General features: G+C 34.5%; 1 protein-coding gene across 2 annotated transcripts in view; it reads left to right on the top strand.

The window, feature by feature from the left end:
* The window catches only part of LOC149803886 (structural maintenance of chromosomes protein 1A-like), a 103,033-nt gene that overhangs the window by 42,251 nt on the left and 39,047 nt on the right, over positions 1 to 21,735 (top strand). The window contains exons 13-18 of one of the 2 annotated variants that reach the window (XM_089953699.1): positions 2,196 to 2,407; positions 5,223 to 5,385; positions 6,573 to 6,644; positions 14,558 to 14,616; positions 17,396 to 17,591; positions 18,069 to 18,137. In XM_089953699.1, the coding sequence (XP_089809825.1) occupies positions 2,196 to 2,407; positions 5,223 to 5,385; positions 6,573 to 6,644; positions 14,558 to 14,616; positions 17,396 to 17,591; positions 18,069 to 18,137 (771 nt within the window). The remainder of the gene's footprint in view (positions 1 to 2,195; positions 2,408 to 5,222; positions 5,386 to 6,572; positions 6,645 to 14,557; positions 14,617 to 17,395; positions 17,592 to 18,068; positions 18,138 to 21,735) is intronic. The other variant, XM_089953700.1, reaches the window with a different exon arrangement.

Below are 21,735 nucleotides of genomic sequence, written 5' to 3'. Positions count from 1 at the left end.
GGTATTTGTGCAAACACTGACCGGCACTGGAAAAGTGCTTATTTATCAGTCCATTCAAGCTGTTTGCTCCCCTTGTCTTGATCGTGTAGGAACAGTGTTCAGATTTGAACAACTTAATTTTGATTTGATGCGGTGGCTTGCCGCCACATCCAGTGAAATTCACAGACCCGAAGCACATAAATATCTGCTCGATATGCCAAGGTGTAGGTATGGTTATCGGAACCTTGGATAGCAAAGATGTATCTCCCTAACACTTAAATATCTGTCACTCTTTGTTACTGTTCCACTCTGTTATGGCTCTACTAAAATCAAAATACTCAAAGAGATGTCATCTCTAGTTGTAGAGCGATTATTACTATAATGTCATTGGGCATGGTCACTTGGTTGTGGTGGGGCCTTGGTCAGGATGGCAGAAAGACCATAGGCTTACTCCATATTTGACAGCTAATTACGATGTTGTCCAAAAAAAAAATTTTTTTTTAACAATTTAGTTGGACTCTGATTATATGCTTGATTCATAGTCAATGAACAGGTTCTAAAATTGATGTGTTTATTTTGGAGCCATGTTCCTCCATCACATTCAAAATTTGAATATACCAAAGGTGAAATTAGTACAGTTGCATCCTAAATTAGTAACATGGCTACTTCAAATATTATTTAATGTGAGACTTTTAAATTGGCTGTATTTAGGATTGGTAGTTTCGAAATAACACTGCATAGTAAATTCGGCCTATAACCAGCATCCTCTCCATCTGACACATACATCGGACTCCCACTCGGCATCAGTTTCGGGCTCAAAATCACACTGGTATTTCCAGTGACATTTTTCCAATGTCCAACAGACTGATATACATGAAATTCATTGTCATAATAGCTATCACCAGCCAGTATTTGCCGACTGAAAACGTTGTCTGAAGACAAACTTTGTTGTGATTCAGCCATTTTGGTCTCCTGTGTGGCCCTTATTCCAAACATGCATTGGTAAATTTTTGTGATGAAAGCAAGGTTAAAACGACCATAAAATGCTTGTTTCAGGGCCCAATGAACCAATCAAATTTAGTTTAACAACCATTAATATCGAACTGAATTATCCAGCTATTTTAATGTTTGCCTTCCTGAAACCGGATGTTGCATCAAGTGCTGCGAGACCACTACTGGCAGTACAAATTGTTCTAAAGTTAAAAGTTAAATAAAAATTGCATACTGCACAAGGCACATTATATATCCATGATGTTGACGTAATTTGCGGAACATGTATCACTGCATTAAAAGTATGCAAATTCGTACAAATTTGGTGCACTTGAGTGTGATGGCATTATTTCTGACCCAATGTTTTATTCATGTTATATTGCTAAAAGGGGGGTAGATGCAATATTAAATATCTAATAATTTTTTTTCTGACAACCCCACCAGCGAATTCTCATTTTGTTAAAACAACCACAACAGAAGTGATTTTCCTAACCAATCTTCCACTGTCAGAATCAAAATAGTTAGAAACACAACCTCCTACAGAAGTTTTTTTGAAGTGCCGTCCCCAGGGGGTGGGATATATGTTTTACTGGAACAGTCCTGACTAATTTTTCCATCATAATTATAGATTTCAACCAGACCATTTATAGCTCTTTCAGTACAGATTTTTAAATGAACCATATATATCTTCATGGAAACACTTATATCCATTCAACCCCAAGTGAATGGCTTTGCTAGTGATAATCCTATGTCTGTCTTTTAATATGACCAGTTGCATATTATCAGAGAAATCTTTTGGACTCTAAAATTTGGTTCCTCATTACAGATTTTCTCTACAAACTTCAGTATGTCAGCAATTTGGTTTCCACATGGTGGCTGAACATAAATGGATTTCAGCCAAATTTAGTTTGCAGCTTTATATTGTGAAATCTTTCCTTTATTCTGTCTAGGCCAGTAAGCCTCTTGGGGACTCTGTTTTCTGTTAGCTACACAGATCGCTCTATATATTCTTAACCCCACTAACGTTTCATTGCTGAGTAACACCATCAACTTTTCAGATCACAAACATTACTTTTTAATGCCAATTTAACCAGTATTGATGATCACTTTGTAGAAAATGTTTTTTTCTTCTCTCTACACATTTCTGAAGATTGTTCAGTACTTTTATGCATATATATATAAATTGTCATTTAGATGACCAAAAAATGCAATTGCTTGTCTTGCAGTTTGGTCGTTTAATTGATCTCTGTGAGCCGAGCCATAAGAAGTATCAAGTCGCTATTACAAAGGTTCTAGGTAAATACATGGATGCCATTGTGTGTGACTCGGAGAAAACTGCCAAAGATTGTATACAGTACATGAAAGAACAGAGAATAGAACCAGAAACTTTCCTTCCTCTTGACTATCTTGATGTAAAGCCAGTCAATGAAAAGCTCAGGTAATTTTTTCAAATAAGTTTACATTACCGAAGTTCAGTGTAATCAAAGCATATATTATAGTTTTTTTGTACTTTTTTTTAGCAATAATAGGATCCACAAGGAAAAAATATTGGATTTACCTCCAAAAATGTCCACCTGTAATGTCCTATATTTAACAGAATTTTTTAGTCATGTTTATGTTACAGCTTTTTGACACTGTAGGTCTGCCATATCTTCTTTAGCATAATTGAGTAGTAATGTAGACCTTAGTAACGATGTGTTTGTAAGAATATATTTCAGAGGAATGTTTCTTTGTTGGCCAAGGTTGTGTTGGTATTAGAAAATATGGGATGTAAGAACCATCTTTCAGCTTTTGGAAACTTTTTGGGGAGGAATACTTTTTTTCAGACCAGTGTTTATTTATGCTCTGGGAATTACTTAGTAACCAGCAGTGCCAAGTTTTGGATGCAATAAATGTGGATGACATTAGTATTTCGTCAGAGTTATTAAAATTATAGAACTTTTGAAGCATTGTTTGCTTGATACAAATTCTCTTTTTTTGCATGTCAGGATAAGAGACTTTCCATCCTTAATCCTTATATGAGCACATCAGTTGAACTTCTTCTCTGCTTTGTAAAGAAAAGTTTATTAATAAACACACAAGCTTCTTTCAAAACTGTTGATTAGAATACTGTAGATAGATGGATTAAAACCTTTATGAAGGAGGCAGGAACTGAGATGGCCATTTTTTGGTGGTTATAGCACTAGAGCTGCTTTAAGCAGTGCTGCAGCTCAGACAAAATATACTGCGATATAGACTATGTGGTGAAGCAAAGACCACTTTTCACAACTTTGATGTGTTGGATTTCAGCAGTGCTGTGTTCGAGATGTTCCAGTTTTAAAATTTTTAGATAAATATATCAGATTCACATGTATGATTTTGAGTATTCTTGACTAGTATTTGTTAATACAGTTTACTTTTAGTCTTGTTTGTGTTGCATCAGATCTAATAATGTTAGAGTCCATCTGCTGCCCCACAAATCCGGCCCTTCCAAGTGAAAAAGATGTTAACAAATTAGTGCTAACATATTTGCTTACCAAGAAGGAAGTCAGATACAAGTTGTCTCCTCATAGATTGATTTGATACCAAATCCCATCATTCATCAGTTACTACTCCCACTTGTACTTTTTCAGCATGTTTAATAAAAGACTTTGCAGATCAGTTTTCCCTTTTTCAAGTCTGAGTTACCCAAAGAGCTTACTTGTGACAATGGAAGGTAAAAGGTCAAGGTCACTGATTGTAAAAGTAAAATTGTTTCTGCACAATAACTCAAGTTCTCCACATCTACAGTTATCAAACTTTGTTGTGGATGGCTTGCACACAGGGAAAGAAATGGTTCTATTGATTTCTAGGCTAAAAGATCAAAGGTCATGGTCACTGCTGAGCATTCCACATCACAGATCTGAACCATAGTGTGTGGATGATTTGAACTCGTAAGGAAGAAACTGAACAGTTTTGTGGTAAAAGATCATGGTAACTTCAGTTTCTTCACAAAATATTCACTTGTCCATACAGATGAATATTAAACAGGGCAGGTGTATTATTGCCATTCACAGTACTTATGTTTGAATTTGTTTTCTTTTTTTGCATTTTTGAGATGTCTAAACTTACTTGGGAATTATATTGCTTGTAATTCTGCATACAATGTGATTGAACCCAATTCATACATACTTTATTTTGGACAAACAGCACAATAAGTCCTGAGTACATTGATTGACCCTGAAGATGTTATCATTGACAGGCATAAGGCCATTCCATGTCCAGTCTTGGCTCCATCAAAGAACATGCATAGTTTAGCCAGTACCAATTGTAGTGATTATTCTAATGAAGTTAATTGATTCCAGATTCACCTTGCTTTGTTTAATTAGTCTTTGTTAAGTAAAATCGAGGCCATACTTAGAGTATATGACAAATAACATGTAGCAGTTGTTACAAACTCTGGTTTTTCCAGAGGATTGACCCTCATCTGGGCATATGTTTTGCGTTGTAGCTAGATTTATTGCTGATATTTCAAGAAACAATATTCATTAGTGCCTTAACACTTGAGAAGTTAAAGTCTTTTATTTTGTGACCAGTTTTGGGCTAATTATTTTGTTTAATTTGTTTGGATTACAAGTTTGTTTTCCCGGGAAATACTATGCTCTAAATTAATTCTTGGACAAGGACAGTTATATAAATTTATACAGAATTCAGATTGGAATGTTATTTTCTGTGATTCAACAAATAACTGTTGACACATCAGTACGACGCTGACCACAGTATGTCATCGCCTTCCATTTTGGATTTCATCAGGATTCAGACTCAGTTTCATTAGGACTTTTTGTTTTGAGGATTTATATTTTTTTAATTCTTTGATTATTTTTGGATTTGATTCATAAAACCAAAAGTTCTGTTTCTCATTTTTACATTGTTTTTCATGGGAAATAAATTATTTGTTAAATTTTACAGAGCTTGTTGTCTTCACTTTTTCCTTGTTACATTTTGTAAGAGCCTAAACACATAACAGTAGTCACAATGGTTTTTTGAGGGGAAAAATATAATCCAGCATTCCTATTCATTTACATGATGCAATCAGTTAGAATATTTTGAACAAAATGAAAATTTAAATCTTCAGCTGCTTCAAATATGAAGACATAATGTTGTGAATATGCTTTAAAATGATTTCTACTTCGATGTGATTAACATTTCATCATGTTACTGGTTTATAGGTATACAATTTGTTTAATAAAAAACATTTATTCAGTATCACTGAATAGAGTTCTTGATTCTTTTAGGGAGATTCGAGAGCCAAGGAATGTAAAGTTGGTGATAGATGTGATCCGTTATGACCCACCAGGTGTAAAAAAGGCCCTCCAGTTTGCTTGTGGGAATGCCCTTGTTTGCGAAACTGTGGAGGATGCTCGCCGAGTAGCTTTTGGTGGGCATGAGAGGCACAAGGTAATTACATCGAATGTCATATTTTAAAATGGCTGCTAGATCAAAGATTTATCTAACACTGTGCAGTGTATACAATTTTACTAACATTCGGAAGTTAAATACGTATTAGACATTTTTTATATTACAGACAAATGCCAATACTCTCAGAATTTTATTTTTCAATAATTCTTGTGCATCCAATTGAAGTTTACAAGGTATTTTCTCGTTTTAAGCATGGGGAGCTGTAGTAGCATAATGGTTAGTATGCTGGACTCGTGACTGAAAGGGTATGGGTTTGAATGCTATCATCAGACCAGCCTGAGACAGCTAACGTGGTGTGTTCTTGGGCTAGGCACTTTATCCAATTGTCTCTGCATGTAATAACATACATATGTTGCTGTGCCATAAAGTGCCAAACTAAACCAAATCAAAAACAAACCAGCTTGAAAGAAATGTTGGATTTCATTGTACAGGAAGTCCGTGAAATCCTTATTTCGGCAATGAAAGGTGATGTTTTGCAATGTAAAGAGTGAACATTGGCCCATCCCTTGGTTTTATTTTTGCTGAATTGGTAAAAGTATAATTTAAGAATGTTTTCAAATTGGCCTAGGACCTTTCTATAATTTGTTACCCTACTGGTCATATACTAGAGGAGTTTATGAGATGGTCTGTTGAAAATTGTATGTCCATCTGACATCAGTCCAACTTGAACATGTAAGAAACTATTTTTTTTTACCATATTTGGTGTGTTTACAAAAATATCAGATGGTTTCAGTGCTCTGCAGTTACAAACAAGAAAAGGAAAGTTAAAGTCCAATTAGGGGATTTGTGTTATTTGTTTTGAGCCTGTAGAGTGTCAGTCCTTTTAAGCGACTGTTGTGACTACAATATCGCTACATTTAGCCTTTAAAATTGTAGAATAGTGTCAGAGACAAAAAAGGTCATGTGAATTTACATCATTATTTTAAAATTTCTTATTAATTGGAGAAGCAGGTTTTTTCTTTACGCTGTGTATTGTAATCTCTATATTTACACATTTAATATTATATAAATTATGATTATTATTAATTCAATTAACATTATATAAATTATGATTATTAATTCAATTAACATTATATAAATTATGATTATTGTTAATTCAATTGACAGTAATGATCACATTTAGAAACTGTACAATATTTACTTTCTTACTCCACCCTCCCCTGTAGTCAGATAGTGATGGCCAGTATATAGCACATGCTGAAGATTTAAAATCTGTACCTAAAAATGAAAGACATAAGGTAGTATTTAAGGCCAACGCATTCTCTATCAAACACATGGGTTTTATTGAGATATGTTCACAGAATGATATTGACTTAAAAATGTAACATTATTATTTACGTTGTATTCTGTTGCATAGTGTAAAGTGATTATGTCCCCTTATTATTTTGAGGGCCTACATCACGTTACCCTAGTACCAATATTAGTACCCTTACTCGTACCTCGTGGACAGGGTACTAACATGAGCACATACGTGTTAATGGAGCAAGCCGGGTGTGATTCACACCCGGCGCTCTTTTAGCCTAATAATAACACTTTAAACATATTCCTTGTATATAATCCAATAAACTGAGTAGTCCTCTTATTTAATACCGGAAGTATCGAAAATCATTGTAGAAATAGTTGTAAAATCTTGTTTACCTCTTTTAGCCGATATTTTCGTTTAGATCGTCCGCCATATTATTTCAAATAATGATTACTTCCATTCTCAGCCTCGTTTGTTTGTGTGCCATATAAGGACATTGACGCCTTATTTGGAAATGTAAACAAATCGTAGTAAAAATTTGGCTCCGTTTGGGTCAGAAATTCTGCGCATTAAAAGTAAATACGGTTTATTGGCAACTTTGAAACTCACCAACAAGCGATTATTCGCACTTGATTGATAATAATATAGCGTAGAATATCCAAAATATGGTTTGGCAAGCCTAAAGTAGAAAAGGGATCACGGTGAGATTCTCGCATTATCTGTCATGGCGGACAGTATAAGGTTAGAGTAACCATGCCAATTTATTTTATCGTGTAAGGGCTTAATAAATTCAAAATAAGCCAAACTTCTTTCACAACATGATTATACTTATGTAGTTGATTTCTACACTGTTTGTTTTTCTGACTTTAGTGATGAAATTTTTTGCTCCATTACATGATAATGGGATCAGTTCGTAGCCTCAACCACAACACAGTCAAGTTGAGGCTACGACATCGTAGCTACACGTTACCCATGAACTTTGATCTTCCCATCCTATCCCATTCATCCAGCTATCATAGATTGAATTTCTGCTTAATAACATTTGGAAGACTTGATGGATTGAAAGCAAATTTTATATGTGGTTATATAATACGCGAACATAGTCAAGTTTGATTTTCAATTTTTTTTTAGTTATGGCCATAGTTTGACTTAGTAATGTTTTATTTCAGTGCTCTTGCATATTGAACTATCATATTGGCAGGGGCATGTGTGTCCTATACGTTATTTTCTAGTCAGATATAGGTTGTCTCAGCTAATCTGCCATTTCAAACAATGTAGTGAAGTTCAAAAATGAAATTAAATATATGTATTTGAAAGGAAATCTATGTTTTCCCTTGACATCAAAAAATTGCGAATGAGGTGGTCTTGATAACCATCTTTTTTTAAAATCCCAAACCAATAATGTGGACATTTTTCTGCAGAAACAAATAATAGTTCTAGAAAAAAAAAGGCAAAATCGAAGCTAGTTGTCTTTCTGCATTTAAATCGACCCATGTGTTTGATCTGACAACTTATTGTTTGCAGAGTTATTTTATCTTTACAAGTTGTTTTCTTCTTTAACTTTATAAAATAGCCATGTATTTTTTTTGTTTTACAATAGTTTGACATATTATTCCCAAATTATGTACTTTTTCAGTAGAGCTGAAATGAATAACTGAATATTCAAATTATAACTTATTTTGTAAATATTCACATCTAAAATTGTTATTTAGATATTTGTTTACCATTACCTAGTGAGTTTGGTAAAGGAATCAAACGATGCAAAATGTAAACAATACAACAATTTAATTGGTTTGCAAGGAAAAAGCTTTAAGCCAGTTGAATCACCTGAAAATCAGACTTTAACTCAGAAGGCAATCATAATGTAAAAATTCTGAATAGTCACATTGCCCACAAAATCACCATTTGCCCACAACATTGCCATTTTCATTAGTTGTTATTAAGACTCTTAAACAGATAACATATAATTGGCAAGTTAAAGAACATCATGGTATAAAGTAGGGGTCATTTCAAAGTCAACAGAGTCTTTACAGATGAATCAACTTATCCAAAATTTCAATAAATTAAACTGGCTAAATGTTCATGTAGTTTTGATTATGTACATATTTTCCAGAGAAATTGTGTGAGATAATCCTTGCATTGTACTGTACCGGTAGAGTTGTTGCCCTTCATTGCCTATAGTCGATCTTCAGCATTAAAGAAATTTTTGTAGTTATTCTGAGTTTAAAGTTTAAAAAAGGAGATAAACCCTATGCATTCTTTGAATTTATTTATTTGAAAAATTTACTTGAGACACCAAAAATGTCATTGAATTAGATTTAAGGAGATGGGGTTGTCAGTAGATACCAAAGTAGACAAAAAAAAGATGATGGATTTTGTAATTTCATAAACATCTACGAATATTCAAATCCCATCTGAATACATTCAATGAATACTCGAAAATAAAAAGTTTGTATTGATTTCAGCTCTGCTTTCAATGACATGCATGACCATGTACATGCAAAATAACAACTTAAAAGGTTTTTGTTTATGCATGAAGGAAAAAATGATGTGTTCCATGTTAAACTTTATGGGAATTGTTTAAAATGCTGCTTGATTCTAGAAGGGGGAGTGGTTTTATTAAGGACATCCTATAAGAGATAATAATATATATTATGAGCCATTAAATCCAGTGATTTGGGTTAAAAAAGGTTATACAGAATTTCTTTTCTTACAAGAAAGATTACTCACAATAACTCTCTACAGTTTGCATTTCTGAATTTTTTTTGTGAGGGGTAATTAGTATTGTTCTAATTTGTAAATTGATAATAAATTATTTTATGGGTATGCATAGTTTATTTACCGGTAGCTGTGTTAGAGGGTCTATATATACTGGTAGCTGTGGTTGAGGGTCTATATTCTGGTAGCAGTTATAGAGGGTCTTTATACTGGTAGTTGTGATAGTGGGTCTATATTCTAGTTGCTGTGATGGAGGGTTTATATTCTGGTAGCTGTGATAGTGGGTCTATATTGGTAGCTGTGATAGTGGGTCTATATTTTGGTTGCTGTGATGGAGGAACTGTATTCTGGTAGATGTGATAGAGTGTCTATATACTGGTAGCTGTGATAGTGGGTCTGTATATTGATAGCTGTGATGGAGGGACTGTATATTGGTAGCTGGACTGTATATTGGTAGCCGTGATAGAGTGTCTATATACTGGTAGCTGTGATAGTGGGTCTGTATATTGATAGCTGTGATGGAGGGACTGTATATTGGTAACTGGACTGTATATTGGTAGCTGTGATAGAGTGTCTGTGTACTGGTAGCTGTGATAGTGGGTCTGTATATTGATAGCTGTGATGGGGGGACTGTATATTGGTAGCTCTGATAGAGTTATATACTGGTAACTGTGATGAAGGGTCTGTATTCTGGTAGATGTGATAGAGTGTCTGTATACTGGTAACTGTGATGAAGGGTCTGTATATTGGTAGCTGTGATAGAGTGTCTATATACTGGTAACTGTGATGAAGGGTCTGTATATTGGTAGCGGTGATGAAGGGTCTGTATATTGGTAGCTGTGATGGAGGGACTGTATATTGGTAGCTGTGATAGAGTGTCTATATACTGATAACTGATGAAGGGTCTGTATTCTGGTAGATGTGATAGAGTGTCTATATACTGGTAGCTCAGTCTATATTCAGGTAGCAGTGATGGAGGTTCTCTATACTGGCAGTTGTGAGAGAGTGTCTATATATTGATATCTGTGATGGTGTATATACTGGTAGATATGATAGAGGGTGACTGGTGGCAGGCTCATCATATCAAGTGTACCTTAACTTCTTTTTGTTGAATCATAAATAGTGTGTTGTAGAAAACAAAGTGGATTGATGGGATTTATTTGACTGGCAGAAATTGGAATTAGTTGCCCAAGATTTGGGAAATTGCAAACAAAGAGGGTGTGACATGGGTAGTTAATGCAAATGGGCATTTTATTAGCATAAAATAGAGCCTTCATAAGTACACAAACCTAATAAACTTTTGCTCCACATGAACATGCATTTGGATTATTTGCAAGTTATGACTTGTGTCCATTATATTATTTTTAAATGTTGATTTTTTTTATAATGAACTTTTTGTTTCTTTACAGTTCGTTTTATCAGCATAGTTTTTAATTGCAGGAGTCATCAGATTTGGAAACTCTGATCAATTATGTTTTGCATGTTACAGATATGGTATATCATTTTCTTTTTAATGGAGATCTGTAAAATTACATCAGTTTTAATGGAGATCTGTAAAAGCACTTCAGTTTTAATGGAGATCTGTAAAATCACTTCAGTTTTATTGGAGATCTGTAAAATTACATCAGTTTTAATGGAGATCTGTAAAATCACTTCAGTTTTAATGGAGATCTGTAAAATCACTTCAGTTTTAATGGAGATCTGTAAAATTTTTAATGGAGACCTGTAAAATCACTTCAGTTTTAATGGAGATCTGTAAAATTACATCAGTTTTAATGGAGATCTGTAAAATCACTTCAGTTTTAATGGAGATCTGTAAAATCACTTCATTTTTAATGGAGATCTGTAAAATCACTTCAGTTTTAATGGAGATCTGTAAAATCACTTCAGTTTTAATGGAGATCTGTAAAATCACTAAAGTTTAAATGGGGATATTGTAAATCACTTCAATTTAAATGGAGATTCTGTAAATCACTTCAATTTAAATGGAGATACAATGGAACCCCACTCTAACATGATAATTAGGGTCCAAAAATTGGATCACGTTAATAGTAGGGTTGCATTGATGCAGGGTTTTACAGTATTTTACTTTTTTCAGAGAACAACGCATTGGCACATATATACATAATCATGTCTAATGTATATCATGAATAGTATCAACACTGTTTATTGTTGTGCTGTCATGGCATGCATTGCATGCATAATGCATGTAATTCCATTGAAAAATTGCACACAGATTTGTCAGATCATTGTGTCTGAATTCAACGTCTAATATATAGCATGAACAGAGTATTAGCACTGTTTACTTACTGTCTGATATTGTACTGTCGTGACATGCAGTTAATCCATAAAACATGTAATTCCATTGCAGAAATTGCATACATATTTAAACTGTTCAATAATTTTGTCACAGATCATTATATATCTGTATTCAATGGGACAAATTAACAGCAAAATTAGGTTAAGAAAGACGAAGCACATGTATCGTTCATTACATTCCAGGGTCTATGAACGGTATCTGTACAAATTTGATACTGCTAAAATTTTCTCATGTGTGTTTCCATGTACCCTTATCCATTGTAAATTCCCAATAATTAACACTTGTATGCCTATTCATTTGAATGACTACAGGAAGAATAATTAACAGTCAACACATGCTTTCAGTGTGCATATAATTTTTACTTCAGTCAATCAGGTTGCATAACTCCATAATTTTAAATTTCATCATTTCTTAAAATATCTGTCTAGTGGAGTCTGCTTCTTTGCCATGAACCGTTGGCTTCTAGCAAAGCAAGAATGCTTCTGAGTTGGAGGATTTTGATGCTGTCCACATCTTGAGTTTCCAGCCATCTCAAACTGGCTTCTAGGTGCTCTACTGTCTCTGACACTTTTGGTGGGGGAGTTGGGGTGCCATCGTCATCATCGTTATTAGCATCACTGGTTTTGGGTTCTGATTGTACAGCTTCATTCTTCCCGCTGATATATGCAACAGTTTTATCATCTGAGATGTGCTCATATATGGGGCAGATGTCATCTGCTGAATACCAGTTGAGGATATGATGACTGTGCTCATATTCTGTGAGTGCTTCTTTGGCTTAATGTATATTGTCTTCAGTGAATCCTGTAAATTTAGGCTTGTCATTGTCACTATCGTGGTGTGTAGATGATGGAAAAGCTGGACCAAGACCCTTTATCCAGCATCGTTCAATGCAACTTGCAGAGATAGCATCCCATGCTTTCCCGGCGAATTGAGAGAATTCTTTTAAGTTGAATGATGCCAGTGATGTGTCAGTGGAGGAGTTGTTATCAGCTACCATCCGCTTTCTGCTTGATCATTTTGCGATGATAGTTTTGTTTAAATACCAATAAGATGCCTTGGTCCATTCTTGCTGTTAGTGTTTTCAAAGGGAAAGGCCTTGATATTAACATGATGAAAACATCTGGGAAACTTCAATTTTCCAATCATCAGAGGTCTGACTTTGTGGCTGCTAGACTTGTTGACACAAAACAAGAGAGTGACTGGGTCCTTCCTGTTCTTAAATCTTTCTTGTTTGTGACTCTCAGTCATGGTTGCAAGGGCACGATCGGGTAACATTTTAAAGCATAAACCAGTCTTGTTGCAGTTATAAACTTGATTGGCTGTGTAGCAACCTTCCTCTTGCAGCTTTTTATGCTCAGTTGGGTAGGAATTGGCAGCCTCTTTATCAGCTTAGCACAAGAACTTGGCTGATAGCATGCCTTTTCTTGAATCTGTCCAGCCAGCCGTTATTTTCCTTAAATTTGGAATCATCTCCATTGATACGGTGATCAAATTTCTCTGCTTGAACTTTGAGAATTATATTTGAATTGATACACAAACTCTTCCCCAAAAAGATAATAAATGTTTTACACACTATTTCTTGTAATTTAAAAAAAATTATTTCCAGGTAAGAGAAAAATACATGTACAGGTATTTAAAATTTCAGGAACCATGCCATGATCGTATTATATTAGAATTCATACATGATCTCTTCCCCAAAATAATAATGAAATTTGTATACACTATTTCACGTACTTAGAAGAAACAAAAATTTGTGTGTGAATGAATATATGAAATTTCAGGAGCCACGCCACGACTGCATTATATCCGAATTCATGTTATTGCGAGGCACGTTATAGCGGGGTCGCACTGTACTTTAAATCATGTAGTGGAAATTGTTGGCTTGTTTCCACTTGTTTAACAATGTTTCCACTTCATTTGCCAAATGTTTCCTTGTATCTACTTAAAAAATGTAAATATAATCTTTATATTTTCAGATTTTATGTATTTGAAATAATCATTTTTAATTTATTGAATGTTCAATCCTGTGTTTTACATTTTATGCATTTGCTTTTTTAAGAATTCACCATTTTATTACAAGTTATGAAAGCAGTAGTTCTTTCCCCTGAACACTGGATTTGATACTGTTCCAGAGATTGCTCTAGATGGTGCATTGCTATTATTTCATCAATACATGTACAGTGTATATAATGTAATATTTGTACCAGTTGAGTTCCAGACCATGGCTGTAGATGTCACATTGTTATTATACCTTTAATACTTATCACCTGTATATAATGATATTTATACCAGTTTTGTTCCAGACCATGACTCTCAATGGCAAATTGTTTTATATCATTAGTATGTATACAGTATATAATGTTATTTGTGCTAGTTGTGTTCCAGGCCATGGCTGTCAATGGCATATTGTTCTTATATCATCAGTACATATACAGTGTAATATTTGTACGTACTGTGTTCCAGATCATGGTTCTGAATGACACTTTGTTCTTGCATCATCAATTTGTATACAGTGTATATAATGATATTTGTACCAATTGTGCTCCTGACCATGGCTTAGGAGTGTTCCTATATCATCAATACATACATAGTGTATATACTGATATTTGTACCAGTTGTGTTTCAGGCCATGGCTGTCAATGGCATATTGTTCTGGCATCATCAATGTATATACAGTGTATAAAATGATATTTGTACCTGTTGTGTTCCTGACCATGGCTAAGGAGTGTTCCTATATCACAATATATATGCAGTGTATATAATGATATTTGTACCTATTGTGTTCCTGACCATGGCTATGGAGTGTTCCTGTATCATCAATACATACACAGTATATATATAATGTAATATTTGTACCTATTGTTTTCCAGACTGTGGCTTTAGATGGTACATTGTTCCAGAAATCTGGCATTATCTCAGGAGGAGCCAGGTAGGGCTATCTTCATATTCTACATACATATAATTGACCTTTGAATAGAATGTAACACAGAAAAGTGTCCATCTCACATCACGTCTCTTACTTATCAGTTCTTTCCACAGTTTCTTTTATGACAACAATGACATCACATATACATGGATGATTTGATTGTCAGCATTTTATCTGGCTTTAACTCTTAAATAATGGGGTGGGGTGTCAGAACTTTTAATGTCAACACGTTTCAGTGCTGATGCTGTTAAATACATATAATACTGTATATACTTGAACGTAAGTTGACTCCACTATTAAGGCCATCCCCACCCCTTTTTAAGAACGCAAGAAGCTAATTTCTTTTTGACCCTCTTTTAAAGTAGGAGGTATTTTGCAAGTCAGTTCCATCTGAAGGGGCAATTTATCATCAATTTGTTGGAGCAGCACTTTAGAAAAATAAAAAATAAAAAGCTGGATCAGATAGATGGAGAGAAAACCTGTGTAATATAATAATATTATTGAGCAGAATATGTCACAGATAAATTGACAGCTTAATATTTTGTCCTCCTTCGTGTCATAAAATCCATAGAAATTGATAATACTTGACATTTTCAATCCATTTATATGGCTAATATCATCTCGTTCAAAGCATAAGAATACATCTTCATAATCTGAGTGTCCAAATAAAGTTCTGAAATCCTCCAACATAATATAGTCATTGTAAATATCATCTGATTCCAATTCCTTGTCTTTACTATCATGTGCATGTGCTTATGTGGAGGCTGTGTTTGGAATCTGTAAGTGGCACTTTGAGCTTACAGTCTGGGAAATCTGTGAAAGGATGCTTCTGAACAGATCTCAGTTATGCAGTAAGATCACAGGGAGTTCATATAACCACTCCGTTAATTGGAACTGAAAAAGTGTCAAATTTGTGTCATGATCAAAAGGATTGTCAATACATTTAGTACTACCTTTACAAGTACTGGCAGATAACTTTGGAATTGCATTATCAGCCCTTTCATCATGCATTTTCTTCCCATTCATCATTCTTTATCTGTCCATCCATCATGCTTTATCTATCCATCCGTCATGCATTATCTGTCCAGCCATCATGCTATTTCTATCTATCCATCATGAATTATGTGTCCATCCATCATGCATTATCCATCCATATTTGTTCATCTGTCATGCTTTATCTATCTAACCATCCATCATGCAATATCTGTCCATCATATCTGTTCATATGTCATGCTTTATATGTCCATCCATCATGCAATATCTGTCAATCATATCGGTCCATCTCTCATGCTTTATATGTCCATCCATCATGCAATATCTGTCCATCATATTTGTCCATCTCTCATGCTTTATGTGTCCATCCATCATGCAATATCTGTCCATCATATCGGTCCATCTCTCATGCTTTATATGTCCATCCATCATGCAATATCTGTCCATCATATCTGTCTATCCATCCAGGATGCATTATCTGACCATCCATTAACACTTAATTGGGAACGATCTACAGGCTTCAAGTCTAATCAGATTTTGATCATTTTTCAATGGTAAGCTTATATCAAGTCCTTTGCCTTGCTCGATTATGAACAACATCCACCTGTATTAATGTGGTGATTTTGCATATGATTGGCTTAGCATGTAAACTTTTTATAGGTCATTTTTCTGATCAGATCTTGATCAGATTTTGTGTTTAAGTTTATATTATCAAGATCTCAGGGGGACTGATTATGAGCAACACACGATGCACATTTTTGAGGTGATTTCATATCTGATTGGCTGAGCTCTTTAGAGGCCATATTTGTGATCAGATTTGGTTTGTAAGCTTATATCATCATTTCTTTTTTTTTTTTTTATTGGCTTCATCATGCGCAACAACTACAACATCTTGAATTTTGAGGAATTCTTTTGTTACAAACTCATTATATTGGACTATTTTGTTTAGACTCTCATGTAAATTGGAATGTTGTTGTTGTTGTAGGGTTTAATGCCATTTTTCAGCACATGATAGGCTATACATGGCGGCCAGTATTAATGGTGGAGGAAGAACCCGGGAAAACCCCGGAAAGAACCACCGACCCACGAGAACCTACTGGCAAGCTTTCTCACATACCCACATTAGCCGAATCTGAGACTCGAACCCACACAGACAGAGGTGAGATGGCAGTGATCTGTAATGGAGAGCGCTTTAGACCACTCGGCCACTCGGGGCCCCAAATTGGAATGTGGATGCATCTTAATGAGAGTAAGTCAAACATACCAACACTGGGTTGCATCAGCAGTATTGTGAACCTGTTTGGTTTTCTTATAGTCACGAAACTTGGCATGAGGAGACATTTAAGGAGGGTTACTTACCCATACCAAAATTAGGTTACTGAAACTTAATTTTCATGCTTGAGTGATTTTTGTATTTTCATGCTAAAGTGATTTTTGTATCTGCTGCTATCTGTTCATTACACCCTCAGTATCTCCACCCTATTTCACATACACTGGTAAATATTGGTATGTGAATGCATCTTAAGGATGGTTAATTTGGCTATACCAAAATTAGGTCTCCAACGTAATTTCCAGGCTTTTGTGTCATTGGTATTTTCCTCTGTACCAGTTAGTATATTGTCAGCTACTAAAAAATGTGCTTTCTTTAGGTGAGGGTATTCATGTTTACAAGTAAACACAATGTTTACAGGAACAGATCCGATGTTCTCATTAAGTAAAACCGTATTGATGTATTCAGATATTTGTCTCCTTTTTTCATTAATTAATTAATTCATTCATTCCTTTTCAGTGATCTGAAGGCCAAAGCCAGAAGATGGGATGAAAAAATGCTTGGTCAGCTGAAACAAAGGAAGGAAAGATTGACTGAAGAAATAAAGGAACTAGTGAAAAAGAAGAGGAAGGAGTCAGAGCTGAACACAATCAGATCTCAGCTGAAGGGTCTGGAAACTCGTCTCAAGTACTCCATATCTGATAGAGACAATACGGTAAAATTTTGTGGCAAATTCTTTTTATGCAAGTAGAGATGACACCCGTTTTATTTATCACATTTGTAAAGAAATTGTGTAAGTTTTCATTTATATCTGTAAATTTTTTTTACACTGGATGTTGCTTTATTTAATAGACTCAAAAATGTATCATATGGTACAAGCCTCTAAAAAAATCAGATCAGATCATGTTTGATTAAAGCTTCCCTCTGTGTGCATTGCCAGTCTTCTGGTCAATTTTTTCTGATAGATTTATATGTCAATTTTCTCTCTTTTATTAAGTGATCAGATATATGAGCAGCAAATTTCTTCAAAAGTGAGATACCAACTTGCTGCTAGCACATAATGTACCTTAAATGGAATTTTTAGGTACATCAAGTAAAAAGTTTGTGTCAAGTGCATATATGCACTTGTATGTTTTCAATTATAAGTATTCTGTTTTTGTTGTCATGTGTTTTCTTGTATGTCTTTTAACAGATGAATAAGAGCATGACACTGAATGAGAAAGACATGAACACTTACACAGAAATGCTGAAGGCTTTCGATGTAAGTAAATTTTTATATAAACTAACAGATTTTAGGTCTTGATAATAGTGTCCATTTTGTTTCCTCAGTGATGCAGGATTGTGCAAATCACTGCCAAAACATGTGAAACTGATATGTTGTGAAAATCGTACACAGATATTTGGTGTTATTTGACTGAAACCTCTAACCTTCGTATAAAGGTCATGTTAAGTCTTGATTCCCGTATCACATGCCAGATCAAGTGTTTACTTAATGAGCCTTGTGCATTTTGACAGTTGCAATTTGACATTTGTCTTGATTCTCTGTTTTTAAAAGCATCTTACCAAAAACACATGAAGAAGCCACAAGGGGACAAATCTAGTTGTATTGATCATGTAACATAGTGCTCTTGTCAGAAATACATGCTGCAGCTGATGGTGCTAAACAGTTTTAAGTCTAATGAGTATTTAATGTTATTTGTATCGAACGCTTGGTGAAACATTAGCAGCTTGTTATTCAGACTCAGCATTGTCAGTACTGCCCTAATGCCTTCCCTTATTAAAATGCCAGAGGAGGAAATTCCCCTTCTCTGTACAAGATATGAAAAATGTCTTCCATCCCCCATGCTGAATAGGTCATTTTTGAAATTTAAAGTAATAGTGGGGTGGGGATAGGGGTTAAATCTTAAGAACCATCATCTTACATTGCTGGTTGCTTATGAGAAAAAGCAACAACTGTGTTGATTTAGTTCACAAAGAAAAATGTAATCTGTTTTTCAATTGATTGAAGAATTTGAAATCTTGTAATGGAATTGGTCTTATATAGTAATGTTTTATTTCAGTGCACTCATTTGATTGGATAATAATATTGTGTCCATAATTTGGCTATAATTCCATAAAAAATATATCACCATATAAAATCACAATATTTTATTAAATTGTCCCGTAATTCCTATATTTTAGATATTTACAAACTTTATGATTTGGCATTGCCAGCCTTCTGTTCAATTCAGTGTAACCAGACAAATTTTAAATATCTAGAAATGTCTCATCTCTCTATGTAATAAAACGTAGAATTTGTCCTTTGATGCCTTGTTTATGCAGTACAGTAGAACATCGATTATCCTTCAGCGTGTGGAACCAAGACCATGATGGATATGAGAATAGATGGATAATAGAATATGTACATTAAAAATCTTATACAATAGACTGGGTCATGATAATATCTACCTATGTACATGTACCTGTTTTTAATATTTTGTAGTACAATGCCATGATGGTTAACAGAAACTGACATTTAATAGGGTGACGGATAATCAAAGTTATACTGTATATAAAAATGGGAGGCATGATAAACACATTCAGAAAGAGAAGTCTATTCTATACTGTTTAGGAAAAAAAAAGTGTTTTAATTGTCCCCTATTTAAAGTGATAAAGTTCTTTTTTTCCAGACTGGAACACACAACTGTATTTTTCAGTGTACAAGTTGATATTTTTTGAACTGTAAGTCTGGGCTTTGTCTTCTACTCCAAATTACTTTGATGTGGATTGTCTTATTGAAATTGTTTGAAGTACTGGCATTACTGTAATTTTGATATGATTCAGTAACGGGTCACAGAGCTTTACCTATTTTTGTTCAGTGACCATATCAGTAAGTTGTTTTAAACAAATATGACTGCTTGAATTTTTTACTTTTTATCCTTGTTTTGCACGTGCTTCTATTTTCCAAGATGAACTTATGGCATGAAGGAAAACAATTAAAGAGCTCACGAATCATGGGCCATGTTGTAATTATGTTCCATAACAGTGATTGGCAAACGACGGCCATTGACCTGGCTTTATCCATAACTTTATGTTATCAAGTGTGGCTTTAAAACTCACATATCTGGCGTGCACCCAAGAGGAAATTGTCCATGCCTGCTTTACTTCCCCTTGGACTTTCCAAGTGGGACTAAACCCCTGGATCCCAGCATGTTTCAGCTTCCTTCATTCTACTTGGCTTTTAGATCTAGTCTTAATTTTCTGGAGAAAACACTGCATGATTGGGAATAATATGAAACTGGAAATATGTTAACATTTTAATTTATGATAATAGATATAAAAGACAAGTAATTTAGGATAACATAAGTTTTGTAAGGACAGTGTCGGGTTAGTAGTTGGAATACTGCATAGTGTTTCATATATGATCTTTCAAGACTTGGTCCATATGTATTGCCTCTGTTTTCATTTGATATGTGGGTGAGAATAATCTTATCCTTGTCTACAGTAGATCTTGTCAAGTTCAAAACTGTCACATGTACTCTTTGCCATATGTGCAGACCTACCAGCCCTTACAATTTGACTGTAATTCTAAATGAAAATGACACTTAGAATATAGCCACATGGAATGATAGCAAAAAGTAAGGGAAATATGATTGTTTCAGTAAAATCCTGAGACTGGCTTGTCCGTGTTTTGGATCTGGGTTTCATTTTAGATTCCATGGAAGTTGTCAGGAACTAGACCATCTTTACAGGGGTACCTCAGGTGTTTTAAACTGAAAATATATTTTCATGGAAAATGTCTTCATGATAAACCTATTGCCTCTTATAAAGTTAAAATAGTACCAAAGAGCAAAAAGGACAACAAGTATGCCTTGTGGAAATTGAGGAAAAAAAATGCCAGAATAATTACATCCATTTGAGAGATAGCAAGAAGCCATTGAGTTCCCTAGGGTTTGGAACTGCAGATTGTGAAACTCTACTGGAGGTAATTATGGTCTAAGTGTGCTTTACAAACTTTTTCGTGAAACATAATGTTTACGTCATTACATCAATCTCCACACACTCTTTTGAACTTTTTTAATGCATGTTTTCCACTTGACAGTAGCATTATATAATTTTTTTTATGTTACACCTTACTGAAAATTGGTCAGAATTATGGAAAAATATTGACTGCCTTACTGAGGGTTGTTTACATGGTACCAAGGGAAGGCAGATTTTTAAAACTGTATGCCAGTGTACTCAGATTACTGAATAAGTTCATATGAAAATAATACAGAAATATAAATTGCATGTATGGGTGACATCCCCATATTGAAACTGCATTCCCTGAGTCACAATGTCTTACTGGAACAGTTCAGAGAAGGTCTTGTTAGGGTTGGCAGGTCTGCATATGGTACTACCAAGTGAGTGTACTTAGACTATGCAGATTTTGAAAGTTGTAAAACACCATAACTTATTCTTTTACAGTTATTGGTAATGTTATATGATGAGTTTTTAATAGCAGTTTGGAAAATTTTGAGTCAGTTCTTTGAATTGAACAGTAATCTTCCTGTAACTCAAATAGTTTTTAAAGTGGAAATTTGTCAAAGAGATGATTTTGAAAGTACTTATTCAATACTATGTAAATATATTGAAATTTCATCAAGATGTGAATGCTTGGTCCGATAATTGTCATATAAGTTGTGATGGCTTAGTACATGTAATTAGCTCATTGGGCTTGCACCCAAAAGGGTGCAGGTTTGAATCCTGCCATTGGATCAGCTGGGCTTATCATTATAGGTGAGGAAGTTTACTTACCTTAGAACTACAATATAATCTTGCTGTGTTGATGTGCCATCAAGCACAAAAACCTGAAACCTAATAGTCGTAAAATATTATAA

Source organism: Sinohyriopsis cumingii, chromosome 3 (assembly GCF_028554795.1).
Source record: "Sinohyriopsis cumingii isolate HCF-2022 chromosome 3, ASM2855479v2, whole genome shotgun sequence".
NCBI lineage: Eukaryota > Metazoa > Mollusca > Bivalvia > Unionida > Unionidae > Sinohyriopsis > Sinohyriopsis cumingii.
Note: the sequence above shows the minus strand (reverse complement) of the source record. Positions and strands in the feature narration are given on the sequence as shown.